General features: G+C 38.6%; 1 protein-coding gene across 1 annotated transcript; it reads left to right on the top strand.

The window, feature by feature from the left end:
- The first annotated feature begins 449 nt into the window (after positions 1 to 449).
- ap4e1 (adaptor related protein complex 4 subunit epsilon 1) lies at positions 450 to 18,121 on the top strand. Its single transcript, XM_065277500.1, has 21 exons — positions 450 to 704; positions 974 to 1,045; positions 1,123 to 1,246; positions 3,103 to 3,176; positions 3,262 to 3,383; positions 3,464 to 3,623; positions 3,708 to 3,874; positions 6,717 to 6,790; positions 6,864 to 6,986; positions 7,072 to 7,181; positions 7,261 to 7,402; positions 10,058 to 10,168; positions 10,254 to 10,372; positions 10,472 to 10,768; positions 10,918 to 11,029; positions 11,147 to 11,270; positions 15,686 to 15,932; positions 16,046 to 16,615; positions 16,739 to 16,926; positions 17,078 to 17,238; positions 17,770 to 18,121. The coding sequence occupies exons 1-21, from the start codon at positions 576 to 578 to the stop codon at positions 17,928 to 17,930; spliced, it is 3,387 nt and encodes a 1,128-aa protein (XP_065133572.1). The 5' UTR covers positions 450 to 575; the 3' UTR covers positions 17,931 to 18,121.
- Positions 18,122 to 18,362: the final 241 nt, after the last annotated feature.

Below are 18,362 nucleotides of genomic sequence, written 5' to 3'. Positions count from 1 at the left end.
ACTTCAATATGAAAACAAATAGGGAAAAGGGAAGCAACAGATATTCCAGAATAGGTGTTGGGTCCATGCAAAAATTAAATAAAAAGTTATCAACGCATTTTCTTTATACAATGCAAAACATATAATTGTCATTTTGTAGAGATATTACACAAATATTACCAGAAAGGTAGCATCGATGATGTCAAAGTCTCGCGAGAGCTATTTGAACGCAGACTCCTACGCAAGATTTCGAATCGCTCTCGCGGTGCTTTGACGTCAACCATTTGTCGGTTCCTGGGAGTCGAACACACGTATTGACTTCCATAGACCAATATGATCCGAAACTGTTTGGTTAAAAACATTGCTCAAAATATGTTCCTTTTTATTCAACAGAACAAAAATTCATACACGTTTAAAACAACGAGTGTGATTAAGATTCGCGCTAGAGACTTTTATTTTGAAAAGCAGAAGCGCACTTCCTGTATGCGGTGAGTCAGTCTAGTCATGATGGTCTGTGTTTTCATTCTGTGTGTGTTTATAGTGTAGTGTAGTGCTTTTCATTTACTGTAGTTTACTCATCTGTCTGATCATCTGTCATGAGTGATGTTGTGAAGAAAACTCTCACAGCTCTGCCGGCTTTATTTGACGCTCAAACCGGAGCCGCAAAAATCACCAACGGATTAAAACAACTTGTCAAGAGCATCACTGAACTGACATCTAAACATGTAAGTTCAAACGTGTATATGATATGTAATATTTATGTATCATATAATCTATGTATAAAATAAAATGACATCGTTTTTAACCTAAAATTAATTTCAAGAAAGCTTAAATAACGAATAAAAAGCTTGTCATGCTTGGGTCAGGGTACCCCAATTTAACATACATACATACATACTTAAATGTTTATATATATACAATTTATATTTACATTTTATAAAATACTATTCTTTTATAAAGCTGTATTTATTTTATCCTTGATATGTGTTTACAGGAGGAGGAGAACCTTATTAAACAGGAGCTGTCTGCCATTAAGGAGCAGGTGGCATCACCCAACACCAGTATGGTGAGTATGGAGATATCAGTACTAGATGTCTCTCAGGAGCTGCGCGATTAACCTCAGTTTGTGTGATGTGTTTACAGAACCAGATGCGGGAGATCATGGTGAGAGCCATGTATTGTGAGATGCTGGGTTACGACGCCTCATTCACCTACATTCATGCCATCAAACTGGCCCAACAGGGTGGCGTCATGGAGAAGAGAGTGGGTACGATCACCTGTGCTCCTCAACGATAACAGCTGCGTCTCATTTCAAAGGCACAGAGTCCCACTGTGGTCGCATTTGCCGGCTGCATACGTCATCAAGGTTTTTATTTCAGAGAAACCAGCGTTATATTTCAAAGTAAGAATAAAACTACAGTGATTAGGTCTTTATAGTGTTTTCCTTAAATTAGAGTACCTTGATGACGAATGACCCGATAAATGTGACCTCTGAAAGACGCAGCCTTCGAAATGAGACGCAGCTAGTGTGTACAGAATTAATAATAATAATAAGAAAAAATGACCATTTACTCGGATTGTCTATTCAGATTATCTACGATTGTCCAAGATATATAAAAGACGTAAGACTTTTATAGGAATAAAAATGTAATACATAACATAAAAAAAATTTGTCACTAGAGCCCTTTTCACACAAAGATTACGGAAAATACACTGAAAATGCTTCCGGGATTTGTCCAGGATTTTTGGTTCATTCACACTGCCATTGATTTTCCGAAATCTGTGTGTGCACACACATCCCATAAAGATCCTGTAAAGTCATGTGACGTATTTAAAGTCCTGCACTTGGTAGGTTTTTTCCACAGCGTCTGAAGTTTGCTTATTATCCGTAATTTCTCTCTCACGAAACCACGAGCGTGCATTTTTGTTTATGATAATACCATAAGGAGCGCGTGATGCGCTGTTCTGTCATGCTAGTGAATTATCTCTGCTTCAATCCAGTTTGCTGACATTTCCGTGAATGTTGATCAGCGTTTAAATCCCTGTGTCAAAGAGCTGAACCATAACTTCTTGTTGCAATGACACGTCCATTTTTTTCTTGGTCTTGTATGGCACCATCATTTTTTTTAATTAGATATTGAAGATAACATACAACATTTACATTTTTAACAAGACATCCAAAAAGATAACATATTTAAGAAATTGGATTTATACCAAGCCCCTAAGGTGACATTGGAGTAAAAAAATCAAAAGTTTAGTTTCATGTGCCCACGTGAAACTTTCATGTGCTCACACGAATCCTTCATGTGCAGAAATTTTTAAAAAAGGTTAGTTTCGCGTGCGCACATGAAACTTTCGCACGCGCATGTGAAAGCAAAACTTTCACGTGCGCACGTTAAATTTTCACGTGAGCATGCGATAGTTTCACGTGCGCGCGCGAAACTAAACTCGATAGTTTCACGTGCGCACCTGATAGTTTCATGTGCGCATGCGATAGTTTAACGTGTGCACGCAAAACTAAACTTTATTTAATTTTTGCTCCATGTCCCTTAGGGGCTCCGTAGATTAACATTACACAAAAAAGTTTAATTAAATAAATTAAAAAATTAAATATAGACAAATCATATATATTTTTTAAATAAATAAAAGGAGAGACAGAATATATATTAGTTCAAATTTTAATTAACTTAAATTCTTTGGCGTATAAAAATGTATCTCTACATTTTTTGTTATCAATAAATTGGAGAGACTCAATATATAAATGAAAATCAATCATCAAAACCTTCAAACGGGGCGAGGACACGTGCATCGTCACTACTGCACGCCCCTTACGGCATTGTTTCCTCTTGTTCACACAGAATACTTTCCGTGAATGTTAGGGCAATGTTACTAGGTCCTTTTAACGGGAGCGATCCCAGAGCAATTACGGGACACGTTTGTGTTCACACAGAAGCCTCTCTGCCAATTTTACGGAAATCTTCTTGGACCGAAGTGCTGTGTAAATGGGGTTTATTAATGTTTAACAGAGGTTTGACAAAAACCTGATCTCTGAATGTATACGATTATGTCCTACATTTATTTTTATGTTTATTTTATATCTCATATTTATTTTATGACTTACAGGTTACCTTGCAGTTTCTCTCTTCCTTAGTGAGGGCCATGAATTATTGCTGCTGCTTGTAAACACAGTATTAAAGGTGTGTTTGTTTATATATTACACCCGTAAACATTTTAATCTAATATTAACATGTTAGTTTAATAATTTTTCCTTATATATTATAGGATCTTCAGAGCACGAACCTCATTGAAGTGTGCATGGCGTTGACTGTCGTAGCTCAGGTGTTGCCAAAAGACATGATACCTGCTGTGCTTCCTTTAGTGGAGGAGAAGCTGTCGCATCCAAAGTAAACCAAACAAATTCACTGCTTTAATACTTAACAACACTTGAAGAAATCCAAATAAATAACTTATTCTCCTGTTTAAGGGAAATCATTCGGAGGAAAGCCGTCTTGGCGTTGTATAAGTTCTACCTTATTGCTCCGAATCAAGTCCAACACATTCACGGCCAGTTCCGGAAGGCGTTGTGTGACAAAGACCCTGGGGTCATGACATCATCTTTACACATTTACCAACAGCTAATCAGGGTAAGTGGTGTTGCATCGGTAACGTGGTTTATTATGTACATCAAACATGATCTGATTGGCTTATGTGCCTATTTGTGTGACCAGGAGAATCCAGACGGCTATAAGGACCTGACGATCAGTTTTGTGACCATCCTGAAGCAGGTTGTGGGGGGGAAGCTCCCGATGGATTTTAACTATCATAATGTTCCTGCACCTTGGCTACAGATCCAGCTGCTTAGAATCCTGTCACTGCTTGGGAGAGACGATCAGAGGTACTAATGGACAGATTCGAACTTTATAAATCCACAAATGTCTCTTAAGTACCCTGATTGACTTTTGTGATGGTTTTTACTGGTTTAAGTGATTTACTCTGTTCAGCATTTTGGGAAAATGTGTCCATATTTCACTCACCTTCAAGCCTTTCTAGGTGTATATGACTTTCTTATGTCAGCTAAACCCAGTTGGAGTTACGTTAAATAATATTATGGGTCTTTATAAGGGCATTGGATAGCTCCAAAAGTGCATCCATTCATCAAAAACTAATCCATACAGTTATTAATGTTTGAGAGAAAAATCAGGGATCTTGAAATCCTTGAAAGTTTGTGAATCTGGGGGAAAAATTCAAGTCCCTGGAAAGTTTTTGAAAATATACATACATAGATACAGGTCATTGAAAGTGCTTGAATCTATTTTATGCAAGAAGTTTTCTGGAAAAAATCCATATTATTCCCTGTGTTCTAGACGTTTTCAGCACACATGCTAACTGTTCGCTTGAAATGCTTATATTTTCTGTATGCGAATGATTCATACCAAAATGCTTTTTTGCATAGTTGTGTTTGACACATGAAAACGTCTCGGGTTACGTATGTACAGTCTTGTTCAAAATAATAGCAGTACAATGTAACTAACCAGAATAATCAAGGTTTTTAGTATATTTTATATTGCTACGTGGCAAACAAGTTACCAGTAGGTTCAGTAGGTTCTCAGAAAACAAATAAGACCCAGCATTCATGATATGCACGCTCTTAAGGCTGTGCAATTGGGCAATTAGTTGAAAGGGGTGTGTTCAAAAAAATAGCAGTGTCTACCTTTGACTGTACAAACTTAAAACTTTTTTTGTACAAACATTTTTTTTTCTGGGATTTAGCAATCCTGTGAATCACTAAACTAATATTTAGTTGTATGACCACAGTTTTTTAAAACTGCTTGACATCTGTGTGGCATGGAGTCAACCAACTTGTGGCACCTCTCAGCTGTTATTCCACTCCATGATTCTTTAACAACATTCCACAATTCATTCACATTTCTTGGTTTTGCTTCAGAAACAGCATTTTTGATATCACCCCACAAGTTCTCAATTGGATTAAGGTCTGGAGATTGAGCTGGCCACTCCATAACATTAATTTTGTTGGTTTGGAACCAAGACTTTGCCCGTTTACTAGTGTGTTTTGGGTCATTGTCTTGTTGAAACAACCATTTCAAGGGCATGTCCTCTTCAGCATAGGGCAACATGACCTCTTCAAGTATTTTAACATATGCAAACTGATCCATGATCCCTGGTATGCGATAAATAGGCCCAACACCATAGTAGGAGAAACATGCCCATATCATGATGCTTGCACCTCCATGCTTCACTGTGTACTGTGGCTTGAATTCAGAGTTTGGGGGTCGTCTCACAAACTGCCTGTGGCCCTTGGACCCAAAAAGAACAATTTTACTCTCATCAGTCCACAAAATGTTCCTCCATTTCTCTTTAGGCCAGTTGATGTGTTCTTTGGCAAATTGTAACCTCTTCTGCACATGCCTTTTTTTAAACAGAGGGACTTTGCGGGGGATTCTTGAAAATAGATTAGCTTCACACAGACGTCTTCTAACTGTCACAGTACTTACAGGTAACTCCAGACTGTCTTTGATCATCCTGGAGGTGATCATTGGCTGAGCCTTTGCCATTCTGGTTATTCTTCTATCCATTTTGATGGTTGTCTTCCGTTTTCTTCCACGTCTCTCTGGTTTTGCTCTCCATTTTAAGGCATTGTAGATCATTTTAGCTGAACAGCCTATAATTTTTTGCACCTCTTTATAGGTTTTCCCCTCTCCAATCAACTTTTTAATCAAAGTACGCTGTTCTTCTGAACAATGTCTTGAACGACCCATTTTCCTCAGCTTTCAAATGCATGTTCAACAAGTGTTGGCTTCATCCTTAAATAGGGGCCACCTGATTCACACCTGTTTCTTCATAAAATTGATGACCTCAGTTATTGAATGCCACACTGCTATTTTTTTGAACACACCCCTTTCAACTAATTCAACTAATTGCCCAATTGCACAGCCTTAAGAGCGTGCATATCATGAATGCTGGGTCTCATTTGTTTTCTGAGAATCTACTGAACCTACTGGTAACTTGTTTGCCACGTAGCAATAAAAAATATACTAAAAACCTTGATTATTCTGGTTAGTCACATTGTACTGCTATTATTTTGAACAAGACTGTAACTGTTGTTCCCTGAGAAGGGAACGAGGCCCTGCGTCTCTCTTTCCATACTTCCTGCGTCCCTGTTACGCCGTCCTTGGCAATATTTTAAATAGCGATATACTTCCTGGCTCCCGCGTCACCCTGTCTTTGTCGTTAAGCCTCACCATTGGTTGAATTTGATATACACATTCAGACGCACTTACCCCTGGAAGCATCCCCAAAGTGTCACCGCAGTGACTCAGCGTGAGTTCCCTTGAAAGGTAACTGTAACAATGTATCTTAAAAGGTAACACGATGTAACCTTGCTCTCACTTGAAATGTGTCCCCACATTTAGTCCTTGAACTTGAGGGTATTGGACCTGGAAAGTCCTTGAAAGATCCTTAAATTTGAAGTTAACTAAGGTGTGGCAACCCTGAAAATGTATTGTTATAAAACCCATTGCTTCCCCTCTGAAGTTGTGTTTAATAACTGTGTGGATTAGTTTTTGAAATGGGGCACTATCTAGTGCCATTATAAAGCTGAAACGAGCCAGGATGTTATTGAATATAATTTAGACTGAAAGAAGGAAGTCATATATAGACCAAGCATGGCTTGAGGATGAGTACAATTTGTGCTAATTTTCATTTTTTTTTATCTTCAGCACCAGTGATCTGATGTATGACGTTTTAGACGAGTCTCTACGCAGAGCCGAAATGAACCACAACATCACTTACGGTGAGTCTGTATTTGGAGTTTTCTATTGACCTGAATGTTGAATGAATTTTAACATGCAATGTTTTTATTATAGCGATTCTGTACGAGTGTGTGAAGACCACCTACACCATATGCCCCAAAGCAGACCTGTTAGAAAAAGCAGCACGTTGCATTGGAAATTTTGTCCTTTCTCCAAAGATCAACCTTAAATATCTGGGTAAAACCACTGCTTCTGGTTGAACTGTGGTAAGAATGATTCAGTTTTAATACTCATAAAGGCAGTCCATGTGCATGTTTTGCAGGTTTAAAAGCTTTGACGTATGTCGTCCAGCACGATGCTAAACTGGCCCTCCAACACCAGATGACCATTATAGAGTGTCTGGATCACTCAGATTACACTATAAAAAGAGAGGTAAACAGCCCTGGATTAGGCCCAAAACATCCATGCAAGTATCTCGTGCCTTTCTTTATCGCTCTTCTGTGCCTCTCAGACCCTGGAGCTGCTGTTCAGGATCACAAACGCTCAGAATGTGACGGTGATCGTTGAGAAGATGCTGGACTTCCTGCGCGTCTGTAATGATTACCACACCATCATCCATCTGGTTGGAAAAGTTGCGGAGCTTGCTGAAAAATATCCTTTAAAATTTGTGAACAAACTGTGGCCTAACGGTGGCGCTGTGCGTCAGTCATACAGAGATGCGGTGCTTGTGTGGGATGCATAACGATTAATCGCGATTAATCTATAGCAAAATAATTTTTTTTTTACATCATATATAGGTGTGAATTGTGTACAAAAATTATGTATATATAAATATGCACACATGCATGTATAATTTGAAGAAAAAAAAAAAAAAAAAAATATATATATATATATATATATATATATATATATATATATATATATATAATTTAAATGATCCATAAATATACAGATATATACACATTTAAACATTTCTTAAATATACACATGCATGTGTGTGCATTTATCTATACAAAGTTGTTATACACAGTTCACACACACACATATATGATGTAAACAAAAACTTTTATTCTGCTATAGATTAATCGCGATTAATCGTTATGCAAACCTAGAAATATCTGTTTTAATCTCCACATTAAATCCCAACCTCTTTGTAGTGTCTGACAAATGACTATGTCAGGCACAGTCACCAATATCCCATCAGATCTGTGTAAAGGTGCAATTTGGGACTTTTAGCAGCATATAGCGGTCATGGTTTGTTTACACCAGACGTCGTTGAAGCATTAAGCGTGAGTAATTTATATGTCGAGTCAATGGAAAGACGCATTAGACATGCAACACAATTTGCGGGAGATTTGCGCAAAGTGAGCGATTCGGGCGTTTTGAACTTTTCCGGATATTCGCGCCGTTTTAACCAATCTGGAGCTTGCTCTAGTAATAACGTGATGATGAAGTAGTGAGGTATCCTGCGGTGCAGTTTGCGGGAATGAGGCATTGCAAATGACGCGATTCGCGCAAATTGAGCGTTTTGGGAATTTTGAACTTTGCCGGATATTCGTGCAGTGTTAAACAATCAGGAGCTTGCTCTAGTAATAACGTGATGACGAAGTAGTGAGGTATCCTGCGGCGCAATTTGCCGGAGTGATGCATCGTAAATGATGCGATTTGCGCAAATTGAGCGGTTCGGGCGTTTTGAACTTTGCCGGATATTCGCGCCGTTTTAACCAATCAGGACCTTCCTCTAGTAATAACATGATGACGAAGTAGTAGAATCCTGCGGTGCAATTTGTGGGAATGAGGGATCGCAAATGACGCGATTCGTGCAAATTGAGCATTTTGGGTGTTTTGAACTTTGTGGAATATTTGTGTCGTGTTAACCAATCAGGAGCTTGCTCTAGTAATAATGTGATGACGAAGTAGTGAGGTATCCTGCCGCGCAGTTTGCGGGAATGAGGCATTGCAAATGACACGATTCGCGCAAATTGAGCATTTTGGGTGTTTTGAACTTTGTGGAATATTCGTGCAGTGTTAACCAATCAGGAGCTTGCTCTAGTAATAACGTGATGACGAAGTAGTGAGGTATCCTGCCGCGCAGTTTGCGGGAATGAGGCATTGCAAATGAACCGATTCGCGCAAATTGAGCGTTTTGGGAATTTTGAACTTTGCCGGATATTCGTGCAGTGTTAACCAATCAGGAGCTTGCTCTAGTAATAACGTGATGACGAAGTACTGAGGTATCCTGCCGCGCAGTTTCACGCAAATTGAACGTTTTTAACTTTGTTGGATATTCACACTGTGTTAACCAATCAGGAGCTTGCTCTAGTAATAACATAATGACGACGTAGTGAGCTGAGGCAGAAATAAGAAACAACAATAGAGGACAAAAGCAACCTCGCTTTATGTGGACACTCGGAGCTGTACAACACATCTTCATGCTTTTATAAAAAACAGGAATGAAAAGGATCCTGCTTGGAAGAAAGTGAGTGAGGAGGTCGGACAATCTGGTAAGTTGTTAAAAATGCTCTTTGCTGTATATGAGTTTACAAGCTATCTAAAAGCCGACAAATTAAACGTATTTACGTCTGAATTTGCGCGAATTACGTGTGTTAAAGGCTGGGTGCATGATTTTTGAAAAACACTTTGAAAAAGGGAGTCGGGCTGAGTACCAAAACACACTTCTAGCCAATCAGCAGTAAGGGGCGTGTCTACTAACCAACATGGTTGTCTGGGTTGCATATGTGTGGGGTGGGTCTATCAAAAAAGGTCCAGATTCTATTGAGTTAGGGGCAGGTTTGTTTAGGTTATTTCAAATATCAACATTGGCTTTCAGAGATCATGCACCCCGTCTTTAAAACAACGTGTTCAAGTGTCCAAATACGCGTGAATAGTGTGATTTATTCGCTTCATTTGCGTCTGGTGTGAACGCACAGTAAGACTGTGACAACCAAGGCGCAGTTCACATCTCACCCCTCCTTTTCGAATCGCATAGAAAAGCTACGGTAGGGGCCAAAATGTCATCATCTGAGATAACGTAGCGACAAAATGTGCTTTGTAGAGCAGTTTGCCGTTTATGGCTATTGTAGAAACATAATGGTGCGAAATTGCAATTTCCACGGTGTATGTAGCTCATTCTAAGGTAATAAAAACAATACAGTTCATTATGTAAGGTCTTTAAACGCTACTGATAATATAGGTATGTATATTATATTGCATTTATGTCAAGAGATCCTTCTAAAAGTCCTGCATTGCACCTTTAACTGCATATTTCGATGATAAAAGTCTTATTTTCCTATAATTGCCTCGTACATTCGCACCAGATAACTCGTGGTTCATACAGACGATGAATGATGTTTTTTCTATCGGAGGAGATCTTTCGCAAAAGGACATCATGAATAACTTTCTACGACTGATGGCAGAGGGTAAACGCCAAAAACACGCGAGTGATAATAAAACTGTGTGCTTTAACTGAAAAGTGCATAGACTTTTTTGCTGTATTTTTCTCAGGATCAGACTGTAAAGAGGAAGATGAGCAGTTACGGCTACATGCGGTCGACTCCTATCTGTCCGTCCTAAAGGAAAACTGTTCTCACCTGCCACAAAACTTTCTGCAGGTCATGAGCTGGGTGTGTAGCACATTCTGCACTTTTACAAACACAGAAACCTCCCAGCGGAGGTGAAATAAATGAATGCTATTGGTGAAATCGGTCTGTTTGCACGCTTAGGTTCTCGGGGAATATTCTCACCTCCAGGAGTCTGTGGATCAGCGTGAGGTCGTCCATCTTTTGATGAAACTGCTGGATCAGAAAAGCGTCAGCTGTGAGACGCGCGTCTGGGTTCTGTCCGCTCTGACCAAGCTCTCTAAAGATCAGACGGACTTGATTCTGGACCTGACTGAGAGTCTTACATCTTCTCAGGACACAGTGCTTCGCCAGCAGGCCCAGGAGCTACGTCACCTCAGCCAGGACTCAGAACTCCATGGGTGGGTTCTCCCTCGTGGAGCACCTTGGGACAGCGTGGAGGTAACACAAACATTTGTTTAGATAATGTCATACAAGTTAGTATTATAGGTATAAAGAAGCAACTTGGACCTCCAAAATGTCCTTGTTTTAAATATAATAATATGCTTTGCTTTATCCAACGATCCAATTTTTTGCATCTGATGGAACAGGTGGACTCCTCTCTGTCGTTTTTGGATGGCTTTGTGTCCGAGGCTTTGGCTGCGGGTGCCGCACCGTACAAACCCCCTCATCAGAGACAAGAGGAGCTTTGCGAGGAGAGAGGTACATCATTATAACCTTTTGTACACTATAATGTAGTAGTGTTGTGTAACATTTAGTCAATAGGAGAAGGTCTTCACTGAATCTTTGAGCTGATTTTCTGTGTTGTTTTCCGGTTAGCTTTGAATCTGGAGCCGTATGGCTTTAATATTCCTGTGAGTTTATCATCATGTAGCATCACGGACAGACAGTCTCCCTCACTCAGTTCAGGACTGTCGGGCAACAGCGCTGAGCAAAAGGCAGGGTGGGTATCACACATGTACGTTTATTGCCTGTTTAAAGATTTTAAAGGCACAATAGGTATTAAAGGACTACTTTACTTATATGTATAAAAGTATGAATAAAAAATTCCTATTATTTACACCCCATGTCATCCAAGATGCTTATGTTTTTTTTTTCTTCAGTCGAAAAGAAATTTAGTTTTTTGAGGATAACAGTCCAGGATTTTTCTCTTATATAGTGGACTTTAACTGTTTGCATGTTCAATGCAGCTTCAAAGGACTCATTCAAAGGATGATCACAACCAAGGCATAAGGGTCTTATTTAGCGTCATTTTCAGCAAAAAAAAAACACAACTCTAGAGCAGTTTTTGCATACGTCGTGACCTTTCGCTTGATTACGTAATACATACAGTAAGGTCGCGCTGGTGATTCACACGGCTAGTGCAAGATAAGAAGTTGTGGTTTAAAAGTACTTTTTTTTTGTGAAAATGACGATCGTTTTGCTAAACAAGACCCTTATGGCTTGGTTGTGATCATTTAGAGTTATTTTAAGCTGCATTGAAACTGAACTGTCAATAAAGTATTAAGGTAGTTTTACACTAATGAGGAAGTTTAGAGATTGCTGTTAGATATACATTCCAGGTCGCTAAAGACCCAAATATGTAATAATGATTGGTGAACATAAATGCATTTAAGGGTTAAAGTCGTTTATCCAATCAGATAGAGTTAAAACTATCCAATAATAAACAATAAAGTTTTCCAGATTTTTTTTTGTTTAGGCAGTATTTAGTACAGTAAGTGTACTTTCTAGTTAACAATAGGGGTGTGACGAGACACTTAATCCACGAGACGAGACAATATTTTTACACTTTTTAAGAAATTCTCAATGATAAAATAAATGAATAAGAAACTGACATCACGGTTTTTTTAAATGTTTTAACTAATCAAGGACTGGCCCTAACAATTATTTTGCTAACTGATAATAAAGTTATTTGTTATTTTTGGGTAATAAAAATAGACCCAAGTGAACAATAGCCTTTAAAAGATGCAATAATAATTGGTTCAAATAAAGTATTAAAACCAACATTAACATTAACAAACACATTACATTTGTGTCCTTTAAATAAAAAGCATTATGTATGTATTATAACAAATGCCTGCAGGCGGCGATAGTGGACTCGTCTCGCGGACGCTATCTTCACTTTCACTTTAGACAGAGAGAAATGCTTATTTTTAGCCAAACAATATTTAAATCCATATTAATATTTAACCCTTAAGAGTTCCTAGGGACATTTTGTGCCATTTTGATTTTTATTTTTAAACCATCTTGACTGTGATGGTTGAATATTGCCCAAACTTGCCAAAGGTTAATAATTTTTGATACATTTTAGAATTCTGGTTTCAGTTTTTTAAATTAGCTTAAAATGGCTAAGCTACGCAAAAACCGACTAATGTGTTCCTAAGGACAAAAACTGCCCCATTGACAACCATTATAACTACCATTTTTGACCCCCCATTTATCTTAACTTAAACTAATACATACCTTTATGTCAATATATCATTTTAAACTACTGGCCTTGAAGTTTTAATTTTTATACTTGTCCACCAGGTGGCGCTACTTTTTACCATTTCATGCATTCATCAAAATGTCACAATTTTTGCTGTTTTCTGCGGACCGCATGGCTGCTGAAAAGATAAACCTTTAATGTTAAAAATTGGTGTGTGTGTAAAATAAGTGTGTTTGAGTGGTAAGGGGGTGGTGGTGATGTCGGGGTGGAGTCGGTGTTGAGTGGGGCAGGGGGGCATATTCAACATATCCAAATTCTTCTCTCTTTGAAGGGCACATTCTGCATTATAAACTAATTCAGTAATAAAAACGATGAGAGGCCAGAACCAAAACAAAATCAATGTTCATTTTGTTTCTCGCTCATGTTGTTTATGCAAGTACACTGCTATAAGTATGAACAGTATAGCAGAAGTAGTGAAAATGGCAAGGCATTACAGCACACATAAGGCTCCTGAAATAATCATGCACTTCAAGAGCGAGGATGGCTCCTCATCTTCCTCCGAGGATTCTGAGGTCGACACGGAGGCCTCAGAGGTGGAAGTAGACCAGCTGGAGTCTAATTCATTAGAGGGATCTTCAGAAGACTTGTCAGAAGGTGAGAGCGGAGAGGAGATGGATGAAGTGGCGGCAGGATGGACGTCAAATATGGAAAAATCTTCTGGTCTCCCACAAACATGGAGATGCTCCGCTACTTCCCAGCAGCCAGAGATTAGATACCAGGGCTTACACACTATGCCACTGCCCGAATCAGTGCCCTGATTTCAAGCTTTTCATGGATGCTGATGCATGAAATCCTGCAGTATATTGGGGCCATGACAAACCTACATGGGAGACAGTCATAGACTGGAGAGATCTTGAGACAGAGAAACTGCAGGCTTATGTGGGGCTTCTCATTCTGGCCGGTGTTTACAGATAAAAAATGAATCAGCCCTCAGTCTCTGGAGTGAGAAATCAGGACAGGTCACTATCTGGGCTACGATGTCCCACAAAAGGTTTCACGACTTCAGCCGAACACTGTGGTTCGATTAATGTTAACATATTGGCATTTAAAGGGTTAAAATTTCCAAAAATTTTATTAATATTTCACATAAATGTTTCAGGAAGACGTAGTGTTAAAAGATTTAATAGTTTAAAGTGGAAAAAATTATTGATGTATGATATTTTTAGAGCAGTTTTTGGGAAGGTGTCATTTTGGCCTTAGGATCATTTTGGCCTTAGGAAGTGTGAGTTTTGTATAAATTCTGACCCTGTTCAAAAAATAACAATGCATCAAAATCAATGTTGCTACCAATCTTTGACCCATCCTAGGGTCTAATAATAATTATAATCAAATGGTGGTTCAAATGTATTTTTTGGAAAATATTTAGTTTTTTTGTTTTTTTCTGTAAAAAAACATGGGCTAATGTAAGCAAACAGGCATATAAAGGGTTAAAATTTCCACAAATTGAATTAATATTTGATATCTATGTTTCAGGCAGAAGTAGTTCTAAAAGACTGCATCATTTAAAATGAAAAAAAATATTGACGTATGATATTTTTAGAGCAATTTTTGGGAAGGTGTCATTTTGTGGCCTTACACTTAAGGAAGTTTTTTATAAAATCTGACCTTGTTCAAAAAATAACAATGCATGAAAATCAATGTTGCTACCAATCTTTGACCCAACTCAGGGTATAATAATAATAATAATAATAATCACATGGTGGTTCAAATGTGTTTTTTGGAAAATATTTAGTATTTTTGTTTTTTTCTGTTAAAAAAACATGGGCTAATGTAAGCAAACAGGCATATAAAGGGTTAAAATTTCCACAAATTTAATCAATATTTGATACCTATGTTTCAGGCAGAAGTAGTTCTAAAAGACTGCATCGTTTAAAATGAAAAAAAATATTGACGTATGTTATTTTTAGAGCAGTTTTTGTGAAGGTGTCATTTTGTGGCCTTAGGAACACTTAAGGAAGTTTTTTAAAGGAACTCTTGAGGGTTAATATATGTCCATTTCTTTACACTAAAAATGATACAATCACTGTCATTTTTGAGTAAGAACATTCAGACATTAAATCATGTGTCTCTGTGTGAGGGTTTTATCTGCTGAGACTTCACATCTGACACTGATCAACAGACAAACACAACACGTCTCAGACTTCACATGAGTTCACAAACGAACATTATTGGAATCCCAAACAAAAAAGCACACGCTGTAAAAGACAGAATATAATGCATACACTGTACAAGGTTCAAACAGAAAGCTGCATCCTCCGGAGGTCATCAAGGTTTATTTCAGTTAATTATCTGAGCATTACATTCGCAAGTCGTGAGCAAATTACAACAATTTGCGATTAACTAAATAATTAGTAAACTTTATAATTGTTTAATATTCTCTAGTAAGACAGTCTTTATGATGTAAATGCAGTTTACAAATGCGACCTCCGAAGGATGCAGTCTTTTATTTAAGAAACGGCCTGCATTTCACCTCCACGAGAAATCTTGTGACATAATTAATCTTGCGAGACACATTTAATCGTTGCACGAGATCTCGTCACGGTCACACCCCTAGTTATCAATATACAGTGTATCAGAAGAGTTTCATTATCTTGTACTGGGTTGCCTGTATTCGTTTTTTGTAGGGCTTTAAAAAGATTAATCGCGATTAATCGCATACAAAATAAAAAGTTTTTTTTTCGCATAATACATGTTAAAGTTTCTTAAATGCATACATACATGTATGTGTGTATTTATATATACAAAATAATTACACACAGTGCACACACATATATTATGCAAAAACAAACGTTTATTTTGTATGCGATTAATCGCGATTAATCTTTTGACACCCCTAGTTTTTTGTATTTGAACGGTCTGGCTTGTTTTAGTTCCAGCACACTGATTCTCGAGGGGGTGAAAAGAGTTTGGGGAAAGGAGGGTTATCTTTCACAAAAAGACACAACAGGTGAGACAGCACAGGTGGAAGAGCCTGCTGCTGCTGTTCAGTCCTCCAGCCAGCAGGGGGCAGCAGAGAAATCAGAGCCACAGCCTGAACCTTCACAGCAAAACCAAGGCAAACAGCAGCTGGCTTCCTCTTTATTTGTTGGTTTGGGAGACCAAAGCTCCACGTCTTTGGTAAGAAATTTTTTATTATTATGTACTAGAACACATTTTAACCACATTGAAATGCTAATCTCAAAACGGCATAGTTAATTTTCTGAGCTGATATGTTGTTGTTTTCCACTCAGCTGGGAAAATCCGAAGCCCAGCCTTCTCGCTTTAAAAGAAAGCCACGCCCACATGCCTCCTCCTCATCATCGTCAGGCACCAGTGAGCAGTCTTCTGACTCCTCCCACTCCTTGCGCAGCAGGGCCGACGGCTTTCTTTACGGGAACCTGCTGGAGGAGGAGCCAGCCACGACTATGTCCCATTTCAACCGCACCCACAAATCCGACAGTGATGTCACAAAGCATCATCATCATCACAAACAAGTCAACGGCCTGGAGCAAAACAAAGATACTGTTGTTGCAACAAACAGACCTGTAAATACGTCTCAGATATTGGGCAGTGATATGGTTATAGTGCGACCCAACACGACGCAAAACAAATTTCCCACAGATTTAACCAAACTCTTACCTGGTGACGTCAAGGGGCTACCTCGATCTGATGTCATCAGTCTGACCTCTGACCTCAGCCTGTCTCTCTCCTCCTGTCGGGTGTTCAGAGATGAATCTTTGCTGCTTGTCATCTTTATTTCCAACTGCACGGACACTACAATCGCAAATGTTGCTGTACAGCTGAACTGTGAGGAGTTAGAGGTGTGTAAACCTGTGTCTCATGTTTATAGTAACTCTTATATCTATCGAATAGGTGGCAATGTTAATGTATGACAATTTAATGGTATTGCACAAATGAAATGTGTGTGTTAACTCTTCTCATAGACGGCAAGTTTAAGAGGAAACGTTATGGGCTTTCTGGAAGGCGGTAGCGTGTCTGTCTGTCATTACGCTTTGGTGATGAACGACCCTCAAACAAATGTGTCCTTTACCGGCAACGTCTCGTACCAAACACAAGGACACACAAACACACTTGTGTTCTCCGGGACCCTGTCCACAGCCGACTTTATCAGGTACACCAAACATTTCACATTTAATCATTACGATCACATTGAGTTCAGTCTTTGACATGGCCTTACTCATTTAAGATATCAAGATTATATTTTCACAGAATTATGTAAAAAAATGACCTTAATGGATTATTTCTCTATGTCACACATGCAGGCCGTTGGTTGTAACCACAGAGGAATATGGCAAACTGTGGCTGTCGTTGTCTCATGACGTCAAGCAAAATCTGAAACTGCTGACAGATGCTGATGACCCGCTTAGATTGACCTTAAACGCTATCAAAGAAACACTACAGCTTCATGTTGTGGACATCATCGGTAAGCCGAATAGATGCTGATGTCATTTACAGGTGTAGATGTGCAGTACCATAGTATGCTGAAGTGACTACACGGTATAAAGTCACAATGAAATAGAAATTAAAAACTTTTTAATAATGTAAGATTTTTTTACAAATGACTTTTTATTCATGTGTCCACATAATCTTTAATCAAAAACGCAAATGTCCTCCCCTCCTCGAAACAATCTCTCTTTACTTCCGGTGATGGGGTATGGAGGGAGGGCGGTGCCCGGGAAAAGGTCGCAGCGATTAGTGTAGACCCAACAGTCCAGTTAATTGTCAATGGACTAATTCAAGTCCCGCCCTACCTTTTTTTTCTCATTTCAGAAGCAGTTTCATTTGGATATACGTAACACCGGGGAAAATTAGACAATCGTTACTTCCGTCTTATTGTGACTTTAATCTCAGTTACTGTATTTTATAGTGGCATGCATAATGGCTCATCCAATCAGTTTTACAATGAATATTTCATGTGCACATAATTAAAGTTGTTTATATATTATCCTTTCAGGCTCTGAGGGAATTGTAGCCTGTCGCCTGCTCAGTGGCGCCCCCTGTCTGCTGCACTGCAGAGTCAATGGTGCAGCTCTGGCCGTGTGGCTGCGATCTCCTCTGCCTGCTCTACCTGACTGCATTCTCTATCACTGCCAGAAAGCACTAGCAGAACATTAAAGTTACACACCTGATTGAAATACACATGACCTCCAGGATCTAGACCTTTCTTTCAAAAACGTAAACGTTTTTAGAGGTCTTGGCTGTGATCATGCAGTGAATCTCTGCCCAATCATTCTAATAATATATATTTTTATAATTGAGCTGCATTGTGTCAATCTTCCATATAGTAAAAAGTATTTATTGATTTTAAAACATTTCAGCCTGTTGTTTTCTGTTCTAAACGACATCCAAGGTTCACTTGTATGGAAGCCCATTTCCGCCACATAAGAAAAGAAAAATATTATGCTCTGGTAAATCGTAATTATGAGAACTTTAAGTTATTATTAAGAGATACAAAGTTGAAATGATGACTTTAAAAGTTCAAATTCTGGGTAAAAACTCATAATTATGACTTTATGGGGCGGTTTCCTGTCAGTGCTTATTCAAGAT

This window comes from Paramisgurnus dabryanus, chromosome 23 (genome assembly GCF_030506205.2).
Source record: "Paramisgurnus dabryanus chromosome 23, PD_genome_1.1, whole genome shotgun sequence".
Taxonomy (NCBI): Eukaryota; Metazoa; Chordata; class Actinopteri; order Cypriniformes; family Cobitidae; genus Paramisgurnus; species Paramisgurnus dabryanus.
This window is presented reverse-complemented; position numbering and strand designations above follow the sequence as displayed.

Bases quoted from the DNA above. Each gene is read 5' to 3' on its own strand.
- ap4e1 (XM_065277500.1), top strand. From the start codon at position 576: ATGAGTGATGTTGTGAAGAAAACTCTCACAGCTCTGCCGGCTTTATTT. The intron at 705-973 runs GTAAGTTCAAAC...ATGTGTTTACAG, and splicing joins CTGAACTGACATCTAAACAT to GAGGAGGAGAACCTTATTAA. The intron at 3,384-3,463 runs GTAAACCAAACA...CTCCTGTTTAAG, and splicing joins GAGAAGCTGTCGCATCCAAA to GGAAATCATTCGGAGGAAAG.